We start from the raw sequence: 23716 nt of genomic DNA, 5'->3' as shown, positions 1-23716 counted from the left end.
GGGGAGCCCTCTGCATGGCCCCAACTTTACAGTGACCTCTGACCTGCATTATCTAACAACCTCATGCCAACTACAAGAGGTGGGTACCCATGTGAGCCCCACAGGACCCAAGTGACTCCTCTCAGGTCATACAGGGACAGTCGGGATTCAAGCCCAGGACTGTGTGCCCCTAGGGCGGGTTCCTAATCCCGATCTTCGGGCGCTTGGAGCACCAAGAGGAGACGTCTGCTGGGCTCTTTCACTTGTCACAGGGGCACTGGTGGGTGAAGCTCTGGGCTTCCGGAACCTGGGGACCACACAAAACGTTCCTTTCAGGCTTCTGAGACTGACTGCCTTTAGCTGAAGTTTACACTTTGTGCTGAGGAGCCCGGAGCTTCAGTTATATCTTTCTTGCCCGTCCTTTTCTGCCACCCGGACAGACAAGACATTTAGTACCATCTCCCACCTTCTGGGAAATGGCCCAGCTCAGTGGTCAGAGGTAGTATGTTAATCACATGACAATGCACATGACAGGTAGGAAGGACTCTAAGGTGGGGTTTGGGGCCATCTGTTCTTCCCTGGCAGAGGAGTGGAGGTGGTCGCCACAGGACCAGAGCCTCAAGGATGACTGAGCAATAACAAAATGGTAGCCAGTGTCCCTTACCTTGGACGTGACAGTTCCCCAAGCAATCACAGGCTTGATCTCCCTCTGTCCTCTGGTGGCTTCCTGTGGATCCAGATTGTTACCATGCCCCAGACAGGACTCAGAGAGACAAGTGAGTTCTCTAAGGTCACACAGCCTAGGTGATCTGACCCCACGACTGAACACATTTCTAGTAAACTCCATGACTCTCTGCTCGGCCACCACCCCTGTGCCCACATCATCATGACCTTCTCAGGCCTAACGCAACCCTACGATGCCTCCTGCCCACGGAGAGTCCCCAGGACGAGGAGCAGCACCTCTTCCTCCAGTCAGGGACATAGCGCTTGCCCCGCCCCCGGAGCCTGGGCACCGCCATCCTGGGAGGATGTGTGACTCTGGATAGCCCAGCGAGCTCGCTGAGCGGGTTACCAGAGCCCAGCTTGGGGCCAGGGCAGTGAGCGAGTGAAGGGAGGGCTGTGGGGCGTGCATTCACTCAGCCATTCATCCGCTGACGTCCTGTGTGCCAGCTCACGTGGAGAGTCGGACACCAGCTGGACACCACCCTGTCTCCAGGGAGCCGACGGGTGTGAGCTGCTGTCTACTCTCTGGGCGCGCTGGCTGCCCTGGAGCCCCGAAGTGCGTGAACTTCCCCAGAGGAGGGTACATGGCCTGGAGTCTGGGGCTCTACCCCACAGTGGTGGGGCCCGTGTCCTGAGCCCCCCACTGGGTATTGTGGGAATTTTCCCAGGCTGCTCAGCAGAGGTTGCCCTGCCCATGAAAGGGCTCCAGGTGGTTCCCAAGAACCAGGAACTGAGGAGTGAAAGAGCTTCTGCCCAGCAGGCAGGCGGGGGTTGGGGCAGTGGGCAGTGAATGGCCCAGGGTGGGCAGGGCCTCAGGTGGCCCAGGCTCTGATCCAAACTGTGCTGACATCAGGCCCAGTGACATCCTGACCAGGACCACGTCTGACAACCTCAGTGTGGGGAACAGTTGGGGGTAGGGGACTTGGGGTAGAGATGAGAAGTCATAAGAGCATTTGTGTGGGAAGGCGCCTTGCAGATTAGCTCATTCTGGAAAATGAAATGACCTGCCAAGAGCCAGACTTTATGGCAAACACCAGACTGGAGCGAGTGGGGCCTCCAACTTTTCTATAAGGAAATAGGATTAACCCATGTAACGGGTCCTGGTAGGGCTGGGGCTACAAGGCCCAGGAGGCAATGCTAACAAACGGAGGTGTCAGCCCCGTGTGGGCGGGTCCCAAGAGCAGGCCCCAGCACCTGGGACAGGCAGAGACTTGTGCCCAGGCCTAAGGGCTTATAGGTCAAGTTACACCAACCTTGCAGTTAAGACCTGAAATCCCTCTCCAGAGTCAGGGGCTTAGAGCTCGCCAGAAATTTCAAGGGAGGTATTCAAACTTAAAGTTTTTTTTTTTTTTTTTTTAATTTTGTTAATTTCCTCTGAGTATCACTAGAGAGCTCTAGCCTGAAAGGTCAGAGCAAAACTTCACCTCAGCAGAATGATAGGAGGAAAAGGCCTCTCAAAATCCACAGGTCTGGGATTCCAAATATCCGAGAAAATGAGCACCTTCTTCCAGTGAAGCCTCCTGCCAGGGTGCTTAGCCTTGCAGTGGGGAGCGGTGTCTGGAAGGCACCTGGACTCCTTCCCTGGGCAGCCTGCGGGCGGGATTGGGCTTTATTCAACCCTGTCCCCACAGGCGACCCTCAGTGAACACTAGCTGTTTGTGGGAGAGCCCTCAAAGGCAGAGTACTCATTTCCAGGAGGGACAGAAGAATCACAGAGGGAAGGACTTTGTCCTGGAGGTATGCTTAATTGATATGTAATCTAAATGGGAAGGCCAACTCCCAGACACCTGGGAAAAGACCAGATTGCAGTCAGCTAGCCCTGAAGACAAAATAATTTGTTTCAAATGGAAGGTAAGAGAAGGGGGGAGGTGCCTCCGAGGATCGCGAGTTTCCTTGGGACAGAGAGGACTTCACCTGTGCGAAGAGCTGGGGTGGGCGAAGAGGGGATGGGGAGAGGGCGGCCGGTTTACAGCTGGTAGCACTGAGGGGAAAGCGCCAGCGAAAAGTGACCCACGGAGGGTCCCATTCAAGGTGGGAGGAAGCCTGAAACCCCCACTATTTCCACCCGGCCTCCTCGAAAACCCAGGTGAGGGAGCGGCTAACAGCTAGGGACCTTTGTGCGGTGTCTGCCTCCTGTGGAGTATTCCACGGCTGACATTGGTTAGTGGTTATCACTTACAAATGGAAGCTATTTCTCTAAAAAGAATCAGAGCCAAGGCGTGCTTTCTCCTAGGACGCAGGCCCCGGGACGCAGAAGTTTCACGCGGAGCAGAATTTCGCCTCCGCAGATAATTAGGCAAAGGGCACGGTGGGAAAACAGGTCGCCTGCCGACACCCTCATCAAACTGGTCCGAGGCTGGCCTCGGGGCCGGCTCCTTCACGCCCCGCTCGTCTCCAGGATGTCTGGCACGGTTTCCAGGATCCTGACGGTGCCGACCCTCGCCTCGGGCTCCCATCGCCCCCTGGTACCGGGGGGAGGCGGGGGTTATCGGTGTCAGGTCACCGCTCCGAAAGGGAAGAGCCTCAGGAGGACCCGCTTTGGGCCCCCCGGGGAGAGGCGCGCCCCGGGGTCCAGGTGCGCAGCGAGGCGCGGGCGCCCCAGAGCCCCCCTGCAGCCCGGTCCGGACCCGGGCCGTCCCACCTCGCACTCCGAAAGCCTCAAGCTCGCAGATTTGAACCGAGGAGGCCCAGCGGCCGGGCTCAGGCTCCCTCCGGCCATTGGCTGCGGCGGCGCCGTGACGTGGGCGCGGAGGGCGCGGGGGGAGGCGCGGGCGGAGCCTGGAAGGGGAGTGTCCCGGCGGCTACAGCCCTGGAAGCTGGAGAGAGAGGGAAACCGACGCCCGCGCTGACATGGGCCGCCTGCCCCGGCTCCGCGCGGAGCCCACCCAGCGGAGTGAGCGGCGGTGCGCGCCAGGCGCTCGCGTCTCCGGGGACCCAGGTAAGCGACTGTGACAGACACCTGCGCCCTGCGAGGCCCGAGTGGGCTCGGCTTGGGGAGCTTGAGCCACCCTATGTGGCAGAAAGCCTCAGTAGGGGCCTTGGGTCGAGGACCAGGGCACCGAAATCCCCGTCCTCCGCGCCGGCCCTTCTCACCGCGCCCGCCCGCGAGTGGCAGGGCTGGCGCTGGGGACGGGAGCCATGCGCCCTGTGTATCCAGCCTTGCCGGGTTTGGGGAGGAGGGGGTGGCAGAGAGCCGGGCGAAGCCTCGCTCCGACCCGATTTCCTCTCCCCAGACTGGCGCTCTCCGTCCCGGCCAGGACGCTGGGGTGGGGGTGGAGATGAGCGTGGGGTGGGATGGGGGCCCGCGTTTAAGGGTCCACCCGCTGCCCGGGAGTAGGGTGTGTGTCGGCACTAGCGTCCGCGGCGCGCAGCCTGCGGGTTCCCGAGGGGGGCGTGTGTGCGCACGGAGTTCTCCTCGAATAAGAACCGGATTATTCGCTTGTCGTGGCAGAGGCGTGTACACGCGCTCTCGCTCTCGTACCCACACTGAAGCACACGCCACCGTGTGTCACCGGGCTGGGGAGAAAAGAAAAGGACCTGCCTGGAAGGAAATGGCCGAGGAAACAAATACTATCCTGCCTCCCACCCCCGCCGCCTTCCCCGGCCAGATCCAGCCCCGCCTGCCTCCTCGGCAAGACCGGGAGGCCGCGGCGGGGTGGGGCCCAGTGGAGCAGGCAGCCCCTTTGGAGCCTGGGGACGGGGCTACGCTCGGGACCAGGGCGCCCGGTGGCGCCGGGAGCAAGGCGCTGCTGGCGTGGCCTCGGGCCGGAGCGGGTGGTTAATGATTTAATCTCCAGCTTGGGGCGGTGGAGCTGCGATCAGCTGCCTCTGGCTCCGCCCTCCCCTTGGAACGCCTCAAGCCCGGGGTACAAAACTGCCCCTTGCCCGTGGTGCGCCCCCCACCGGCTGCCCTGTGGGCCATGCCGGCGCCCGTGTCCGAACCGGGCAGAGACCTGGGCGGTCACCAGGAGCCGGGGTTGGACGGGCGAGGCTGGGCGGGCTTCCTGGGAGAGGACTCAGCCCAAGCCGGGGTTTTGCGTGAGACCTAGGGGTGGAGGTGGAGGGGGGTGCCCTCTGCTAACTCAAACCAGATTCCTTGTTTCCCGATGAGATACTGCAGCCTGGGCTTTGGAAGTTTTCTTTCTCTCCCTGGGAGAATAGAGAGGAAATACAATGCTTTTTCTTTTCTTGTTGTCACCCCTTGCAATCTAACCGGCTCCCAGGGCTCCCAGCCCCTCCGCCCCCCACCCCCCACCCCGCACCGGCAGCGGTGCCCATTCTTTGCCCTCGTGCCTGAGCAGTTGAATGGGGAAGGCGTCCCTGGGCTCCAAAACCCCTGCTCCAATCTAGAGAGTTTGGGGTGCGTCTGCACCAGGGAAAGCTTTCCTCATCCAGCCAGGGTAAACAATGAGGGGCCCCGTTGCAGGAGCGCCTCCCAATGCAACTTTGCACAGTCTGCGCGTCTAATAACTCCCCACGCCTCCGCCCCTTTCTGAGGCTAGAGTGGAGGAGGGGACCACCGGCAGGATGGACTGAATTTTAAGAGAACAAAGAACAGGGCACAAAGGAAGGGGGAGCTGCGCTGTGAATTTCCCCCAAAAGGGGTGTTGGTGGGAGCAGGGCTGGGCCCGGCCAGACGTCTCTGTAAGCCCAGGGCTCCAGGAGCAAGTAAATGGAGCGTCTGCAGGCCACTGGCTCAGCTAGGACCCCGCTGTGAGTGTGGGGCTGCCCTGTGGGTTCCCACTTTCAGCAGCGGCCCCGGGTGAGCGGCCATGTGACCAACAGATTAGAGTGGTTTCTCTCCTCCCAACTTGAACTTCGCCCTCCCCTCCCTGAGGACAGTTACTCCTTGAGGGGACAGTTCCTCCTTCCCACAACAGGGGCCAGGGAACCTGGGGAGATACCCACACTGGTTCTCCTGGTCTTCCTGGGGCTCCTGGGAGAGGCCTTTGTGATAAAGTGAGGCTGCTCCCAGGTCTGGGGTGAGTCCCGGCCCCTCCTTCATCTCCCTGAGTTCGCAGGCCCCTCTTCACTGATGGCCAAATGCTTTCTAGCTCAGGCCTTTCCTTTGAACGTTCTTTCCGTCTGCTGGTGTTTCCCCCTTTCCCCTCATTTCTCTCTTACACCCACCCACCGGTGCTCATCCCAAGCTGATGTCCCGACCTAGCCAGGACCAAGAGACCTGAGACACCCAAGCAGATGAGTCTTAGCTACAAAATGGGGGGCGGGGGGGAGGTGGACAGGCAGAGGCTGACCAGGGAGAAGGATCTTAGACCCTTCTCTCCTAGTCAGGAGCTTTCCCAGACCAGCCTTGGATGGGCTCTGGTTCGGGGAGTCCAACCTGCTCCACCTTTTGGTCGATCGATTTCTGTAGCCAGGACACGCTGTGCCCAGGTGTGGCTGGCACGGGTTTGCCATCTTTCTCCTGTTTCTCTCTCTCTCTCCTGCTCTGGTCTGCATTGGTTGCAGGTAGAGGCCACGGGGGCCAGAGCACCCGGGATTGCTGTTGAGCAGACTCCAGCCTCCTTTGGCAGGAAGTTCCACAGGCTCGGAAGAGCTTGTTCCCTGTGGGGGGTGGGGTGGGGAGGGAGGAGCCTGTCCTTTGGAGGAATAGGACCTGGGTTGATGCCAGAGATAAGGCTTGGAGGCGGAGGGAGAGGGGTTGGGTGAGCAACCTTGACTGGAAGCGAGAGAGCTGACCCAAGCTCAGGTCTTCTCCTTGTGCTGGCCGGCTTTTCTCGGACCTTGGGAAAAGGGGCCAAACCCTGGAGCTTCTGGCAGAGGGTCCCAAAGGCCAGCTCCAGCCGGGACTTCTGGGTGCTCTAGAAAGGACAGGCCCAGGCCCTCTCTGGACAGGGACCAGGTGGTCATGCTGGGGGGGCTTGTGTGTGTGGCTGGACGTGTCCCTTCTCTGCTTGTAGTACGTTGGGAAGGAGGCTTAGCCATTACTTGCCCACATTCCCACTCTCTGTGTCCCTGAAGCCCCAGCTGGAAACCCGCCCCGTGCGGAGCCTTGGGCCTCCTTCCAGTACAAGCATCAGAGACTTCCCCAGGCTCTGCCAGCTTGCAGCTCGGGGCCCCAGGCCGGGGTAGCAGCCCTGGCTTCCGGAGCCCTCCTTTGCTGGGAATAGGGGCACTAGTCTCCACTTAGCCTCCCAAGAAGAGGAAGGGTGTCCCTCTTGGGTCAGGTGAGGGTGGTGTGAGGCACATTCGTGGACAGCTTAGATTTCTTAGCCAGCTCTGCACTGCTGGCGTTTCCCCTGCCCCGTTCCCCCCCCTCCCCCCAGGGCCTGAGGGCATTTGAAACGCCACAGGGCCACGGAGAGAGAGCTCCCTGGCTGTGTGCTCAGGGACAGCCTCTGGTCTCCCTGGGATAGCCTGGGTTCCCCTCAGACCTGTGGCCATGCAGTGCTCATGGGAGCTGAACTTGGCCTGCCAGCTCTGTCAGCTCTGTCCCCTGCCCCTCCATCCTCTTCAGCCCCAGGGCCCCACTCAGTGCATCCCTTCTCCATTCCTTAGAATGTGGCCCTTGGTCCTAAAGCATCCAAAGGGGACTGGTGTTCCCCCTTCCCCATGGCGTTTAGGGCTCAATCCAATAACAGGAGCAGGGCACGAAGACCCTCCCTCGGCCAGGCAATACAGCTTATGGACACCCCTGATGAGACTATGGTTCGGCCCAAAGGACCAGGCTGTGTTTTCTTGGGGGCGTTGATTGTGCTGAGGTTTTGTGCATCATTGGCCGCTGGTAGCACCCAGGGCCCCCCCCCCCAGATACTGAGTTATAGAGGGATGGGGTTAGAGTCTCCCTCCTCACCTCCACCTCATTTACCCAGTTCACACTGAAGTGAGACAGTTTGAAGTCCTGTCTGCAAGAAACCAGGCTCCTTCCTCCTGACTCCCTGGAGGTGAAAGGGAGGGAGGGAAGGCAGAGTTGAGGGGTACTGTCTCAGGCTGCTCGCCCCCCTGCTGGTAGGGCCTACAATCTACACCTGGTCCTCGGAAGCGTGGAGCATCCCCTCCCCTGCCCCAGCTCATCCTGGGGACGACACTCCCCCCCCCCAACAAGGACTTTGAAAGGGGTCATCCCTAGAGCCTTTGGGTTAGGTGTCCTCTGGCAACACTGGAGGTGTGTGTCCCCGGTTAATAATATGTCCTCTTTGAATTTAGGGGAGTGACAGTGGCCAGAGTGTCACTGGAAATGCTTGAATTTTCCTCCTCTTCAAGTGATAGACATAGGGCACCTGCTGAGAGCGAGAACACGTTCCAGCGTCTTCTTCACAGCGTAGCGAACACAGGGGGCTCGCTCTGCATCCATGTGTTACGGGCTTTACATGTATGCACTTATTTAATTCTTACAGTGAGGCTGACACATACACAATGTTACCGATCACTTTGAAAGTTAGTGAGGAAACTGAGGCACAAGTCACTTGCCCAGTGTGCTGAGCCAGCTCATGCAAGCTGAGGAGTCTGGCCTCAGGTCCGGGCTCTTTGCCCGCCCCCCTAACGCCCCGACTGCGTGCTCTGGCAGGACCAGGAACACAGATGCCTGGCTGCCCTGGAGCGAGTCCAGGTCACCCAGCTCCCTCTGGAGACCCCAGAATGTGCTTTCAGTCCCCACTCCTCAGCTGAGCGCTCTGCTCTCTGGAGAAGCAAAGTGAAACCAAACCGAGCCTGCAAGCCTGGCGGATCTGATTTCAAGCCCGGCCAAGCCCGGCTGGCTGCTTCCTCCTGAGGCCCTGGGCAGGAGCGGGGAGCAGGGGCCACTCCCAGCTGCAGGGGGACAGTGGGGCCCCCCGCCAGGCACCCCTTCCCCTCTCCTGGCTCTCCCCCTGGTGGCCTGTGTCTGGCTGGCTGGGGGCAGACGGAGGGGGGTCACATCTCCAGGAAGAGCCCTGTAAACAAGCCAAGTTGCAAATGTCCTGAGTCACTAGCTCCTCATCGCCTTGACCCCTGATTGGTCTCTTCCTGTCACTCCCAGGTCAGAGCTCACTCCTTTCTCTTCCGTCCTGAACCAGGTCCCAGAGGGTGAGGAGGGGGCTTCCTCCTTTGCTCCTGCTGCCTTCCTTGCCCAGGCCCCCCGGGGCCATGGTGGCTGGGGGTGAGGAGGGAGGTGGGTGCCTGGGCGGAGATGCTGCGGCAGAATGGAGAGAGTGGTCCGCTCCCAGCCCAGGAGGAGCCGGAGTTCCCTCGTGGGGCGGAGGGTGTTTTTGTATTTCCCAGGATTTATCTGTGCTTTCCCTGGAATGGTGGGGAATGGGGTGACCAGACGAGAGAGATTTTTAACCTGAAATTCTATGCAAAACTCCACATCCATAGCCTTCACTGGATCTCAGAGGCCTGGGTGCAGCAATGCTCGTGACCCTCCTGGTACCGCTGATACAGGAAAAGTAGAGAAGGCCCAGGGTTCCAAATCAGGCAGACCTGGGCTCTTCTCTCCACTCTGTGCTTAGCAGCCAGGTGGATTGGGCAAATCATTTAACCCCAAGCCTTCATTTTCTTATGTGCAGGATGGGGGGTGGCAGGGGGAGGGGTTAATAACGCCATGGGATTGTTTGGAACAAGGCATGAGATAAAGATGAGATAAATTCTTTCAACTGCCAGGACAGTGTATTACTTACAACTTTTTTTTAAAAGGCACTTTAATCAGAGCAAAGCTTGGTGCAGAATAAAAGCTCAGTGACTTAGCTGCCTTTCTCATACTTGCATTGTCCTGCGGTTGGGAGCGGGGGAGGACGTGTCCGTCCATGTGGGGTCCAGGGTGCCATTTCCCAGGGCGGGTTCCTCTGCACCCAGTCTGGACAGCACTCACTGTGAGAGCCGCACCGGGAGGTGTCACCCACAGCTCTCATTCCGCATTTTAAAAACTGAAGACAGGTGAGATTGATTTTAATATGTTCTTTAACCTGGTATATCCAGAGTACTGTCATTTCACCATGTAATCAGAAAGATATGAGTAAGGCATTTGACATGATCTCTTACACGAAGTCTTTAAAATCCAGTGTGTGTTTTACACCCACAACACATCTCAATTTGGATGCTCCATTTCATCCTCCGTCGGCAGTTAGACAGAAGTGCACAGTTGAAAAAGTAGATGCACATACCCATGTTGTTGGAGACATACTTAGGTGTCCCCTTTACTAAGTTAAACAGCATTGTTTACATTTGAAATAAGGAAAAATAAATCAAATTAAAAATGGAATTCCTTAGTCTCACTAGCTACACTTCAAGTACCCAGAAAGCCCATGTGGCTCGCAGCTCCTGTCCTGAAGACAGAGGTTTAGGATATCACTGTAGATGTCAGGAATAAGAGAAGAACAAGGAGTGGAGGGGACAGAGTTATTGAGAGTTGCAGGTCATGCAAAGCCCCAGTGCTTCGACTATAAATTTGATTGCAGTGTCTAAGACAGGACAAGTTTAGGAAGGTGGCCGTTGAAAATAGGTCTATATAAAATAAGCTGTGGGGAAGATGCAGAACCCATTCACAACACGAGACCATAAAATAACCCAGGATAAACATGACAAGAAATGCGTAAGGCTCAAAGGAAGAAAAACCACAAAATTTAATGGTGAGCGTTTGAATAGATGGATGTGAGGACTTGATGTTGTGATAAAGCCAGTTCTTTGCAATTTGATTTATTATTTCCTTTCGATTCCAGTACACTCCCGTCAGGATTTCTTTCGGAACTTAATAAAATGTTTCTGAAGTCCATCTGGAAGACTAGCTGCCTTAGCAAAGCCAAGAAAATTTTAGGAAAATGTTAAAGGTGAGGCGTGACTCTACTAGATACTCAAAACCTTTTAAGACAGTGTAGACCTAGCATAGGAATGAACAGAAAAGGGAGTCTGGGATAGACCCATGGGTGGACCTGTGTTATATAATATGGATGAAGGTGGCCTCTGATGCTTAACTCACATAGCAATTCTGTAAGGAATCAGTAACGTTGTTATATTTTAATCTTTTTATTTTCTATTTTAAATGACCTAAATTTTACAAGCTACAGGTATCTCTAGTTTGGCATATTTCCCTCCAGATTTTTTTCTATGAGTATGTAGTTTTTAATTACCTGATAGTTTTAGAAGTATATATTTTCATAAACTTGGGAGCAAGCATGTCTTTGTTGACTTCAAGATAGTAAAGCCAGAAACCCTAGAACAGACTTGACCGTGTAGAAATTAACAAGCACTCTCTGAAAGAATACAACAAAATTGCTGTACAGTAAAGCGGTGGATGATAAATTTGCAGAAATCTTTGCAAATACGTATTCCCTCACTTATCGTGGGTATTATGCTCTAGACCTCCCCCTGCAATAGGTGAAAATCCGCAAAGTAGGAACCTTACATTTATTTTAGTATTTATATATATTTTAAGGCTTTATAAACCCTTCCCACACACTTATAAACCGTTCCCAGTCCCTTATTAACCTTTTCCACACTTTTATAAACACTACTTATGTTCTTAAACATATTCTACACTCTTAAACCTACATAACTTTAACGACATATGTATACAGTACCGCAAAATCCCGCGATATAGCGAAAAATCTGTGATAAATAATAAATAATTAAATATAATATTTTAAAAAATCCCACAATACAGTGAGGCTGCGATAAGTGAACCGCGATATAAAGAGGGACTCCTGTATTATGGTCAAGAATTTAAATAGGTTTAGAATTTTAAAAAGCCATACAGGTCCATTGGAAAAGGTGAGGCGCCCTCCCGTAGAAGAGGGTGCATCAGGCTTTAACAAGCAATTTGCAAGAGAAAGGCTACAGGTGCCGATAATATAATTTTTAAAACATTCACCCTCATTAAGTGATCAACGAGATGCAGCTTCCGAAGGAGGGTGGTAGTGATTGTTTTGTTTTCACTCCCATCCTCCTGTGTTGGTGACACTGTAACTTAGTCACGTCCTCCGGCGGACAAGCGCACAGTAAGAAACAACAGTGATTGTACTCACTTAGAGGTCCGCCTCCTCCGGAAATAGTTAAGGACCTGAGCAGACCAGGCTGGAAGGCACTTTGTTACCGGGTTCAAACAAAACTGTAACAACCTAGTCATCGGTGGCCCCCTGGATAGAAAATTGAGGCGATTAGGATTTAATCTAAAATACTGTAACATGACTTACTAACATGTTCATATTTTTACCCAGATGTAAACAATGAATGGCTTTATTTATTCATCTCCAGCGGAAAGGACCGCTTGTCCGATAAGAGGGAAAAATGTCTGCATCAGCGCTTTCCAGAGCCAGTGCTGTGCAAGTCCCATGGTTAACCGACATGGTTAATAGCTACATTTTTAAAAAGGAAAATGAAATCCGTGACATGAACATTTTATTTAACCTATTATATTCCAAATGGTACCATTTTAACATGCAATCAATATAAAAATATTAATGAGCTGTTTTGTGTTCTCTTTTTTGTTCTAAGTCTTCGAAGGCCAGTGTGTTCCCTTCGGCACCTGTCAATTTGGACTCGCCAAATTGCTCTTCAGCCACGTAAGGCGGTGGCTGCCGGATTAGACAGTGTAGGTGTAAATTATTTAATAACCGCTAGAGAGGCGGCAGAAAGTGGGAGTCGCTAAGAAGTTCTGGCCTGGACTATTCCTTTCTTCCCTGAGCAGTTCACCCTGTGAGCCCTGCCCAGCGAGAGCCTAGCGTCCCAATTACCTGGGAAGGTTCACACCCCCACCCCCCACCCAGTGACACCCCCGTCTCCCGCCTCCCAGCAAGGACGCCGAGAAATGTATGTTAGCAGCAGTGGGGCACATGTAGTGAAATGGGGGCCTTGCTCACTTTCCTTTTCTGCCAGGAAGAGGGACCAAAGCAGAGGATGGTTCTCTCCAGGGAATGGGACGTGCCTGAGAGAGTGACTGGGCAGTGGCACCTTGGGCCAATGTGCCTGATCTGATTGGCTGGCTGGCTGGCAGGCAGGGAGGGTGGAGCACCCCTAGGATGCCCAGGTTGGGCGATTTTAGGGAGAGCGTGTGGGTCGGGGTTCTAGTCTTCCTTGGCAGCTGGGAGTACCAAGTAACACAGACTGGCGATTGGAGCGGGACAGGCACGAAAAACAGAGAATTGCGGCCTGGTGCTGGGCCCGCGCCTAAACATGGGGGCAAGTCCAGGTGCTGCTCAGAGTGGTCCTCCCCTCTCGCCCCCCAGGGAATCAGGGCAGGAAGTGGGGATGAGATCCAGGCCTGGAGCACACCCCTCCACGAGCACATGCTCAGCGTGGCCGTCGGCTAGGCTGGAACGGGGTGACCTTATACCACAAATCCTGTGTTCCAAGGCCCCACAGAAATGGGCTCAAGTCACCGTTTAGTAGCTGTGAGAGCGAGCGAGGGAACTCGCCCCTTCTGAGCCTCAGCGTTCCTTGTAAAATCGGGGCATCATTTACGATGTCACAGCACAGTGCCTGGCGTGCAGCAGGCACCAGTGACCGGGAACTGCTCACAGCTTCGCTCCTGCATGTTGTGGCCAGCGGCTGGACCACCAGGGGTGCCGGCTGTCCTGGTGTGACCCCCGCCCTTCCTCATTTCCTCTGCGCCCTGCAGCTATTAGAAGACCTGAGCTGAAGCTATAGAAGCCACCGGAGCAGAACCTTCACTTACCCAGGGTCTCTCAGGATCGCGCTGTGGGCTCGCCCACCCGTGTGGGAGGGAGGCTGACCTCCAACTTAGAGCTTCGGTGTCACTGGAAATTGGCCAGTCTCGGGGGTGGGGGTGGGGTGGGCGGTGCCTGATTAATTAGCTCTTATCTTTTGCTCAGTTAAGATGGCTCAAGCATCAGGAAGCAGCTGTTGGGGAGAGAGTTCTTTGGGGGGCATCCTAAGCGCCCCATTTTCCCTGACACCAGGTTGTTATAGATTGCCCACTTTCTCCTCCCAGACCGTTTAGAATGAAATGAGAATGTAATAAACATGTTCAGCCCGATGGCAGGGGAGGCGGGGAGGATTCTGGGGGGGAGAGGGAGAAAGAGAACAGACATCCATGGGAGCGTTTCCGCGTGACCCCTGCTTGCCCAGCCCCCACCTGCTGCCTTGGATGGAGCCCCGAGAACTGGATCGTTTTAAGCTGGTTTTGAAATTAGATTTTCCTTAAGCCTTTGATGCTTTGGGATTTTAAAGTTATTATTACAGTAGTACTACCACATTAAAGGAAAAATGTCTCTTTCAAAAGCCTGTTTTTTCTCTCTCCAGCCTGACATAACGGCTGAATTTCCCCGGTACCCTCACGTCTTCATTCACCAGCGCACATCGGTGCGGAGTTAGGGTCATTGTGTGAGCTGCCTTAGTTCTGCCTTTCGCCTTCCGCGTGGCGCTGCGGGGGGAGAGCGTTGCAGGTCCCCCGCTTTCTGTGCGCGCTGACCGGTTGAGTTCACGGCTGGCAGAGTTCTCAGCTGTTTCCTTATTGTTGAATATTAGGTTGGGTCCAATCTTGTTGCTATTATGAACAAGGCTTCGATGAATATCCGTGTTGGTGACTTCTAAAATATTTACTAGAGTAGGTTTCCTACAGTGGAGGTTGCTGAATCACACTCGTTTTAAAGCCATTATTTAAAGAAATTGCCCTAGTTAGTTGCTGATTCATGTGACCCTCCCATCCTGGGATCATTTTGACCTTGAGCAGTTCTTGGCCCAGGGTTGTGTCCCTTTCTCCCTGCCTGGTGGCACCGAGGACCTGCTGCATGGTTGGAGGGAGGTCCTTCCCCCTTCCCTTTCCTAATTCTTGTTATGGGCAAGATGGCAACAGGCTCTAGAAGGTCTAGGCTGGTGCCTGGCAGTGAGTCAACCCCGCTGTTACCTGGGAAAGGCCTGTAGATTGGGAGGCAGGAGACCTGGGCTGAAGTGCCCCCTGGGTGACTCATCGGCCCCCTGACCTTTGGCAGGTACTTCTGCCCCATATCCAGGTGTCCTCCCGCTCGCAGTCTGAGAACCTAAAGTTGTAGGCATCGTGGGTGCCTCAGTGGGCGTCCCATGACACCAGATGCTGTATTTTAGCAGCCCCAGGGGTATGCAGGAAACCCTCCTGGGATGTGGGAAGAGAACCCCAGAACTTCTTTGTATGCTGTCTTAAAAAAATTTTCAAGGGAAACTAGAACTCATTAAATTGATGCATGGAATGAAAGCAGACATGTATATAACCTAGAAAAATAAACGTGTGTATGTGTTTGTGTGTGTGTGTGTGTGTGTGTGTGTGTGTGTACACACACAAATTACGTGTTCTGTGTTTTTTCTGTGCTGTGGCTGTTTGAGTGGCTGAGCCCTGATGTGGGAATGCAGCCTTGGCTTCAGTCCATGACCCGGGGCAAGTCTCTCCATTTAGTGTCTCCATCGCTGGGAGTATGGTGGCTCCACACCCAGGCATTTGAAGGCATTCGAATGGTGATCGTTCCTGTTCCCATTCTGGGCTTTTGAAAAACAGTTGTGGTTTGGGCACAGATGATTTTAAGAAAGAGCTTTTTTAACCTTCTGGTGCCAGGGGACACCAGGGCTCTCAGCAGAGCATGTGCAGGAGCTGAAAGATCCCGAGTGTAGGCAGGTCAGCTGGGGTCATGGGACAGTCCCACGGAGGTCCCCCTGGCGAGACGCACGCTGTGGATCCGGGCATTTCAGTTGTCCCGGTCATGTCTGCCCATCGGCCCTGTCTGCTGTTGCAGTGAGACGGCCTTCCGCTTCCCTGGGACTCCGTATCTTCGCAGGATAAGGCTGGAGAGCTTTCCAGAAAGCACCGCCTCTTCCTCCGGCAACAAGAGCCCGCGCCCCAACCCCTTAGAGAGTCGCGGCCCGTGTTACACTGAGTTTCCTGCGCAAGCCCCTTTAGCGAGCTGCTCCCGCTGACAGCCGTCGCAGCAGAATGCCTTCCCCGTTCTGGCAAAGTTAATTTCTACCTAGTGGTGGCTCGTTGGCCGTACCCCTGCGAGAAAGGCCCACCAGGTGAGGTCTTCCTGGACAGGACGCCTGGGGCTCGAAGTGGCTTGGGGTCCCCTTTGCTTCTGTCCTTTCTCTCCTCCATCAGCCCTCAGCAGCTCCTGGTGTCTCTGCCTTCAAAACGAGCCCTGAATGAGGCCCCCTCAGCCCAGCTCCTGAGTGGAACCCGCGTCCTGGCCGTCTTCTTCTTCGCCCTGAATTCCTGCTGCCCCCCTCCGTGCCCCCAATGCCAGCTGCCATGGGAACCTCCAGAGACGCAGACTGGATGCCTTGCCCGCTTAGGCACTGCTCCGGGTCGCCCTGTGCACCTGGAACGCCCTCCCAACCCCCCTGGTCTTGCCGAGAGGGCCCTGGGCTTTCATCCTGTCCCTCAGACGTCACGGGCTTGCTCCTCCTTCTGAGCCTTTGCCCGTGCCGCTCCTTCCGCCGGAATGTTCTCGACGGGCCTGCTTCCTTTTCATCGTTCAGGTCTCGGCTCACAGCACCCCTTCATCAGAGGGGCCTCCCCAGCCCCCGAACTCTCACCTGGTTCCCCTCTTGTTTTATTTACCTCATTGCAGCCTGGCTCCCTGCCCACCCACACTCACCCAGCAAGTGTGCCGGGAAGGCAGGGGCGTGGCCGCCTTGTTTTTAGGGCTCTGTCTCCGGGGCCCAGAAGAGTGTGGGAAGATTGGTGGGTGTGCAGTGAGTCCGTGAATCGGAGGGGGACAGGGAGAAGAAGAATGAAAGAGGGCAACAGAGAAAGACAGGGAGCCTCCTGCAGCCCTTCCAAGCCACGGATGAGGTCGTGCCCCGTGCGTCCTCTGTCCAGCCACGTTGCTTGGTGCTGGTATCGGGTTCGATGGTCGAAACAACTCGGGAAAGCGCAGTGGGGGCGGCACCGTGGCGCGGGCGGTGGAAGCATGTGGGCTCGGTGCAGGGTGAGCTGCGGGTGAGCTGGGAAGGGGGAGGCCTGCTAGGCTGTCCCCGGAGAACTCAGGTCTGTGTCCTGCTCAGATCACTGCCTGGGACTTCAGAGTGTGCTGGCCCAGCCTGTCCTGCTGTCTGTCTCGTAGCTGCCGGGCTAGCTGATCTGGGAGACCAGGGTGCATCTGTATGTGGCCCCAGGATCAGGTCGGACTGGAGTGGAGCTGAGCCGAGGGTGTAGACGGACCAGGGGCCTGGACTTCAGTTGCTTCTGCCTTGAAGGAATGTCCTGTGGTCAGTGGCAGCGAGGGTTGAGGAATCCGGTTCCGCCAGAGGCCAGGAGAGTCAGGGAGAGCTGTGAGGGCCACTCTGCTCTGGGCGCTGCCAGGAAAGTGGGATGTGGCTTCCGGGGTGGGGGTGGGGGTGTCCCGCCCGTGACAGGCTCTAAGCAGTGGCTGCCCTGTCTTCTGAAGCCTATTTTAGCCACTTCCCCAGAGCTGAGTCACAGCACCCAGCAACACCCCCTCCCAAAGCCACAGCTTCCTTGGCAGGTCCCCTTCCGCGGGGGCACCCAGACCTGAACTGGCCCCAGGGCTGGCCCGGGCCACCTGCTTGTATTTTAACTCCCGTGTTCCATCTCCTCAGCCCCAAATCGTTCTGTTAGATGCCTGTTCTGTTAGGGTGACTATGTCACTCTGGGACCTGCAACAACCCCAAGAGTGAGTTCCCACCAGCCCCCAAGCCTGGCCCATGTGGTCTGCCCTCTAGCTCTGTCTAGGTCCCAACTCTTGGAACATTTTCATGCTGGATATTGAAGATGGTTTGGCTTTTCACGAGCCACAGAGCCTCGTTCTCACCCTCGGGGAGAAAGACCGCGGCAGCAGAGAGCACTGGCCGGACCCGTCCCTGTCGTCTCGGGGTGTGGGCCATGCGCACTCCTGGCCGTCCTGGGGCTGGTCCGGGGCCCTCCCTGCTGGCCCTTGTCACTGCTGCGCAGCCCTGCCCGGGAGGAGGTGCTACAAGTCGGGGTTAAAGGGAGAGTGAGGACCCTCCTGTCCTGTGGCCGTGTGGCCAGGATACCCAGGCTCTGGGGGTGGCCACAGGGGTCTGCATCGTCCCTGCCAAGCCCTGGACAGCGGGGCCTGCGGCGTCCCTTTATTTCTTTACCACTCAAGAGCTGAAACCACAGACTTGAAGGTGCTTACGGGGTCTGGGGATTCCTGCTGATGCCCTGAAACCCTTACGCAACTCTGGACATTTACGTCACCGTTCCCACAGTTCTGACCCTTTATGTCCTCTCTTTCCCCTCCCTCTCCCTCCCTTTCTCTGTGTGTGTTTGTTTGCATGTTTTATTTTCACCTGTGTGTTCTCACTTCTGGGCAGCAGTGCCTAGCCCAGGAGTGCTGGTGCCCCCCAGAGGACACTCGGCATTTCCGGGGACACTTTGGTTGCGACAGCTCGGAGATGCAATTGGCATCTAGTGGGTAGAGGCCGGGATGTTTAACATCCTACTGTGTGCAGGACGGCCCCCACCACAAAGCATGACCTGGCTCCAAGTGTCAGAATCTGCTCCAGGGTTATACTAGAACTTTCTCGAGGGAGCAGCCAGGCTCCTCTTTCTCTGAACCGCTCCCCCCGCCCCCGGCAGAAGTGGGGGGGGCAGCCCAACTGGTCATGGCAACTGACCATCACTGCTGCGTCCCGAAGGCCAGAGTGGGGTAGAGAGAGCACCGGACCCGGAGCAGTGGTGACGGCATGACCCCAAGGCCAGTGCTTTTCGTGTGTCACTTAGGGGTCAGAACTATGGCCCACGGGCCGAATCCGGCCCTCCACTTGTTCTTGTAAATAAAGTTTTGTTGGGACGCAGCCACACCCATTTGTTCTCACAGAGTCCACTACTGCTTTCCCGCTGCAAAGACGATAGAGTAGCTGCTGCAAAGACACTTGTAGCCACAAAGTCGAAAATCGTTCCTGTCTGGCCCGCTATAGAAAGTGTTCGCTAATCCCTGCTTCTGCTCCTCCTGTCTAATTGTTTAGAGGTTAGACCCCGGGGCGTGGGCGAGAGGGTCCAGGCGAGGCCAGGAGACGCCCCTGTTGCTGGGGTGTGGTGGGAGGAAGTGGGGGGTGGGGGGATGAGCAGGAAGAGCTGCCCGATACAGAGGGTCCTCTCAAGGCCTCCCCGGGACCATCCTCACCGGGCTCTGAGCCCAGCCCAGGTCACCTGTGTGGCAAGGCTGCCCTGGAGCCTGGCTCCTGCCACCTGCCCTGGAGAACTTTGTTTGCTGGAGTGAGGAGCAGTGTGGCCGCCTGCGGGGAGGAGGGGCGCTTCCTGGTGGGGGAGCCGTGGGACTGGGCGTCCGCAGCTGGGCTGCGGGGAGGGGAGCGTGGGACCGGGGTTAGAGGACTCAGAGAGGTCAGGCTGGGAGCGCTGGAGCCAGGCTGTAGGCTGAAACGAAGCCAGCACTGTCACTGGCCTTGAGAAGGCGCGCCGGAGGAACTAAGGGGCTGGGGACGGGAAGCTGGGGGCGCTGGCCTTTCGGCAGGTGTTTGAGACCACCTGCACCGTGCCCTGCTAGGTGGGAGCCAGAGGTGAGCAGGCCCGTCGGAACACTCTGGAAGCTCCTAGTCCCGTGGGAAATGACAGCTCAGCCAGCAGGGGTCACAGTATAACTCTGCCTGCTGGGAGAGGGGACATCCAAAGTGCTGGGGACAGGAGGTAGCTGGCAGGACTTTACCTGGCTAAGGACCGCCTCCTAGGAGTGACGTCTCAGCTGAGCCCTGAAGGATGTTGGGTGAGCCAGGGGACAGGGTGTCCCAGCAGGGGACTGCAGGTGTCCGGTCCTGGGGCTGGGGCAGAGTGCGGGCGTCGGGGAGCAGCACGCGATGGCCTTGGGTGGGCGTGCTGGACCAAGGGACCTGCCACGGGGGGTCTGAGAAGGGTTTTGCTTTAGCTGAAAGGTGAAGGGGGGCCCGGAGAGGGACAGCGAGCGGGACGGCCTGTGGGTTGCGGTGGCCTCACCTGGGGGTGAGGAAGAAGCGCGTGGGGCACCCACAGGCGGAGCTTTGCATTGGGAAGGACGGGCCTGCAATGGGGGTACTGCTGAGAACCGCGTTGTTAGCAGGGCTGGCGGCCCCACAGCACCCCTCACCTGCCGTGCTTGGTTAAGTGCTTTGCACCCATCCCTCCCCACCCTGCTCAGTCTTTGCTGCTGGGTTTAACATTTGGGTCAGGTCGCTCCTGAAGAAAAGGGGCTGGTTTGGCTCCAACACTGAACTTCAGCTCGGCCCTTGCCAGGGTGCGTGGTGCCTCACGTGTTCAGATCCATCTCCTGGGAGTCTGCAGAGCCCAGGGGCCTAGGTCGTCTCAGACCTAGTCCCTGCCTCCTTGCACCCCTAGTGATTAAAAAAATTGGGGGAGAGTCTTCCAGACTTGATCTCCCCAAGGGGCAGAAGGTAGATCCTTGACAAGGAGCTTGGGGCCTCGTGATGGAGATATCCCAGGCGGGACCCTCATTTCAGGGACCGGAAGGCTGGGGAGCTAGTTCTGTGAATCCCAGCAGCCCCACCCCAATTCTAATTCAGAAAGTGAGCTGGGCCGCCCACAGATGCTGAGGTGCCAGGCAGCATCTCCCTGGGGCCAATTCTGTCCTCTCTCCTCTGAGGACTATGACTCAGGTTGAAGTGTCCACTGACTTCACAGGGATTGAGGTCAGACAGCAGGAAGAACTTCCGGCATGTCTCCACGCCAGCTGTTCAGAGGAGTTAAGTCATAGGCTCTGTCTCTTTCCTACACTGTTTTATGGAATCACCTGTGCACCTGCTTAACTGTAGTTCTGTTTGCTCTGGCAGCGTCCTGGCTGGGAGGAGGATGTAGGGGTGGAGACGCATTATTGTCCTTGAATGCCACACAGATCTGCAAAAGCACTCCCCTAACCTGAGAACCTGCAGATGAAGAAAGAGGCGGGCTTAGGAGACTGATTGCTGGCTGGTTTCACATGGTTTCATTTTGGTGGGAGCTGGGGTTGGAATAACAGCCTGCAGGCAGATGGGGCTTTTGTGTGGTCAGGCCAGCCCAGGTTAACCCTTTACTGCTGTTCTCTTCTTGCAGCGCTGTGAGCTCCTCCTTGTCCCCCCTCCACCCGCCAGACTTCAGTCAGACTCCAGACCTGCCTGCTGCCTCGGGAGCCCCCCCCCACCTCGGGCAGGATGCCCATCCTCAAGCAGCTGGTGTCCAGCTCGATGCACTCCAAGCGCCGCTCGCGCGCGGACCTCACGGCCGAGATGATCAGTGCCCCGCTGGGCGACTTCCGCCACACCATGCATGTGGGCCGGGCAGGGGACGCCTTTGGGGACACCTCATTCCTCAACAACAAGGCTGCCGAGCTGGACGGCGAGTCCCTGGATGAGCTCGCGGCCTCCTCGTCGTCCAAACGCGGCCTCCTGTCCCGGAAGTTTCGGGGCAGCAAGCGGTCGCAGTCGGTGACCAGGGGGGACCGGGAGCAGAGGGACATGCTGGGCTCGCTGCGGGACTCGGCCCTGTTTGTCAAGAACGCCATGTCCCTGCCCCAGCTGAACGAGAAGGAGGCGGCCGAGAAGGGCACCGGCAAGCTGCCCAAGAGCCTGTCGTCCAGTCCCGTGAAGAGGGCGAATGCTGGGGAGGGTGACCCGGAGGCGGCCCACGTGGAGGAGGCGCCCCGGCGGAACGGGGCCACCGGGCCCCACTCCCCCGACCCCCTCCTTGACGAGAAGGCCTTCGGGGACCTGACGGACCTGCCCGTCGTGCCCAAGGCCAGCTTCGGGCTGAAGCACGCGGAGTCCATCATGTCCTTCCACATCGACCTGGGGCCCTCCATGCTAGGCGACGTCCTGAGCATCATGGACAAGGAGGAGTGGGAGCCGGAGGAGGAGGGTGGCGGCTACCACAGCGACAATGACCCAGGCAGTGTCTTCGAGGCTGCCCCTTCTGGGTCGGGGGCTCCTCCGCCGGCCAGGCAGGAAGGCAAGGCTGGCCGGGACTCGCCCCCGCTGCTGCCCCGGGCCCCGCAGGATGAGGGCTGGGTGGCGGCGGCGGCCCCCAGCCCCGGCTCCGCCCGCAGTGTGGGCAGCCACACCACCCGCGACAGCAGCTCCCTGTCCAGCTGCACCTCCGGCGTCCTGGAGGAGCGCAGCCCTGCCTTCCGCGGGCTGGACCGGGCCCGGGCTGCTGTCCCCAGGCAGCCCGACAAGGAGTTCTCCTTCATGGATGAGGAGGAGGAGGACGAGATCCGAGTGTGAGGCAGGAGGAGGTGGGGCCCCACGTTCTTGGCTTCATCTCCCTGCCCCCTGCCCTCCCCATTCAGGGGCAGCCAAGAGCCAGGCTGCTGCCACAGACCCTGGACCTCATGGGTGAGGGGCGTGGGCCAAGCCTGGGGGACCGTGGAGGACTTGGGGAGCTGGCCTGGGTGCCAGCTGGGCGCCTGACTTTGTTGCGCACCCTGGCCTCCCTGAGCTCTGTAGGAGGGGGCTGTGGTCTTCCAGCAGGAATCCGTTTTCTCTTCTCCACTTTGGCCTCAATTGGATGCCAGGGGTCAACCAGAGTTTGCCCACCCCTCCTCCCCCATCTCCCAACCCCCCCACCGTACCCCCGCAGCAATGCAGGTCAGCTCAGGGGCGACCAGGGCACCAGGGCTGAGGACACTGGCGCTCCTTTTCTCTCCTGGAGTTTCTGCTGGGACCTGGCAGTGACTTCCCCTGTTAAATGTGTGTCACAGGAGGAATGGGATGGGCACACGTCCGAGCCCCTCCCTCCTCTGACTTGAGTCCTGCCCCGGAAGCCTGGAGCCCCTTGGAGTCAAGCCTTACCGAACGTGAACCCTCAATGCAGCCCCTTCCAGGGGAAGAGAACAGGATGGGGAGCGCAAGGGAGGCCCCTGGGCTCCAATGTCAAAGAAGGGACCCTTGTAGGATGACACTAGGACCGGGCTGTCGCGGTCACTGGGCCCAGTGGGTGGGTTTGTTCTTTCTTGTCATGTTTCAGTCTTTCTAGAGCAGTGTCAGGAGCAGCGTTAGCAGGTCTGCCCCCAGAGGGAACATCGACCCCTCTTCGGCCTTTATACTAAGGGCTTCCAAGTTTGTATTTAGAACTGTGTGGGGTGGGCATCTGTGGGTGACTCCCCCCGCCCCACCCATAGCTGTTAACCGCTAAAGGCGTCCAGTAGAGAGTATTTCTGAAAAATGACTTTTTAAAAGTAATATATCATTCCTATGGGGGATAAAGGCTTTTTTGGGTTTGTGTTTTGGATGGAGTTATCCCCTCCTCCCCGCCTCCCTCCCTCCCACTACTCCCTCCTTTCCCAGGCCTTTCTGCCAGCCCAGCCCACTCCCTGACTTCTGAGGCAAGGGCCCTGAGAGTCTAGGTACACGGTGGCCAGATTTAGCCACAAAAGAAAACAGAATGTTGAGTTAATGAGCATTTCAGGTATACAAAGGGTAATTTTTTAGTATAAGTACGCCCCTTTGCCATATGTGGAACATACTGATATTAAAAAATTATTTGTTCTAATGAAATTCAAGTAACCACATTCTCCTATAACCCTACCCACAGCAATTGAGTAGGAGCTTGGGTGTGAGCCCCAGGGTTCACGGATTGTTCTTATTTTCGGGGAACCTGTTAACCCACCTCCTCCTGTCCCCCAGTAGCCAGTGGGGGGAGGGGCTGATGACAGCAGGACCCCACGAGGGTGTGGATGCCCCCCCCTCCATTTTCTGCCAGATCCTGACTCAGACACTAAGTTAGTTCCTGGTTTGAGGGAGTACCACGTGGTGCTTGGTTTCAGTAGTACAACCCCCACCGGCTGCCCTTCAAACCCACCCAGACGGTGGTCAGTTCCAGACTCTGAGCTGTATATTTTTTCCATGACATTGTTAAAACAGGCAACATTAAAAAAAGAAAAGCTCTTTAGCATGGCTGGTGTTTGTCTCTGCTTCTGGGGAGGGGAGGTGTGTCAGGATGTGGGTGGGTGGGAGGGCAGAAGGGTGTGCTCTGCAGGTCCTGTGCTCCTGCCGCACTCGGGGGCCTGAGGTGGCTTCTCTCTGTCCCTTTGGGGCCCTCACCTCCTGCATGGCTCTCCACCCGCTGCCTGGATGGGGGCCCTTGGCACTTGTCACTTTGGTGCCTCTCTCCCCTCACCTGTTACGGGGTGGG

The 23716-nt window shown here is 56.9% G+C and overlaps 1 protein-coding gene across 2 annotated transcripts; it reads left to right on the top strand.

Annotated features, from left to right (window-relative positions):
• The first annotated feature begins 2511 nt into the window (after positions 1 to 2511).
• CDC42EP4 (CDC42 effector protein 4) lies at positions 2512 to 23442 on the top strand. Of its 2 annotated transcripts, none has more exons than XM_090292069.1 (2): positions 2512 to 2553; positions 20642 to 23442. In XM_090292069.1, the coding sequence occupies exon 2, from the start codon at positions 20740 to 20742 to the stop codon at positions 21805 to 21807; it is 1068 nt and encodes a 355-aa protein (XP_090148195.1). In that variant the 5' UTR covers positions 2512 to 2553; positions 20642 to 20739; the 3' UTR covers positions 21808 to 23442. The 2 variants fall into 2 exon arrangements, with proteins under 2 accessions (XP_090148195.1, XP_090148194.1); XM_090292068.1 differs by lacking the exon at positions 2512 to 2553 and adding an exon at positions 3502 to 3640.
• Positions 23443 to 23716: the final 274 nt, after the last annotated feature.

The sequence above is a fragment of the Furipterus horrens genome, unplaced genomic scaffold (genome assembly GCF_987537825.1).
Source record: "Furipterus horrens unplaced genomic scaffold, mFurHor1.1.pri manual_scaffold_11, whole genome shotgun sequence".
Taxonomy (NCBI): Eukaryota; Metazoa; Chordata; class Mammalia; order Chiroptera; family Furipteridae; genus Furipterus; species Furipterus horrens.
Note: the sequence above shows the minus strand (reverse complement) of the source record. Positions and strands in the feature narration are given on the sequence as shown.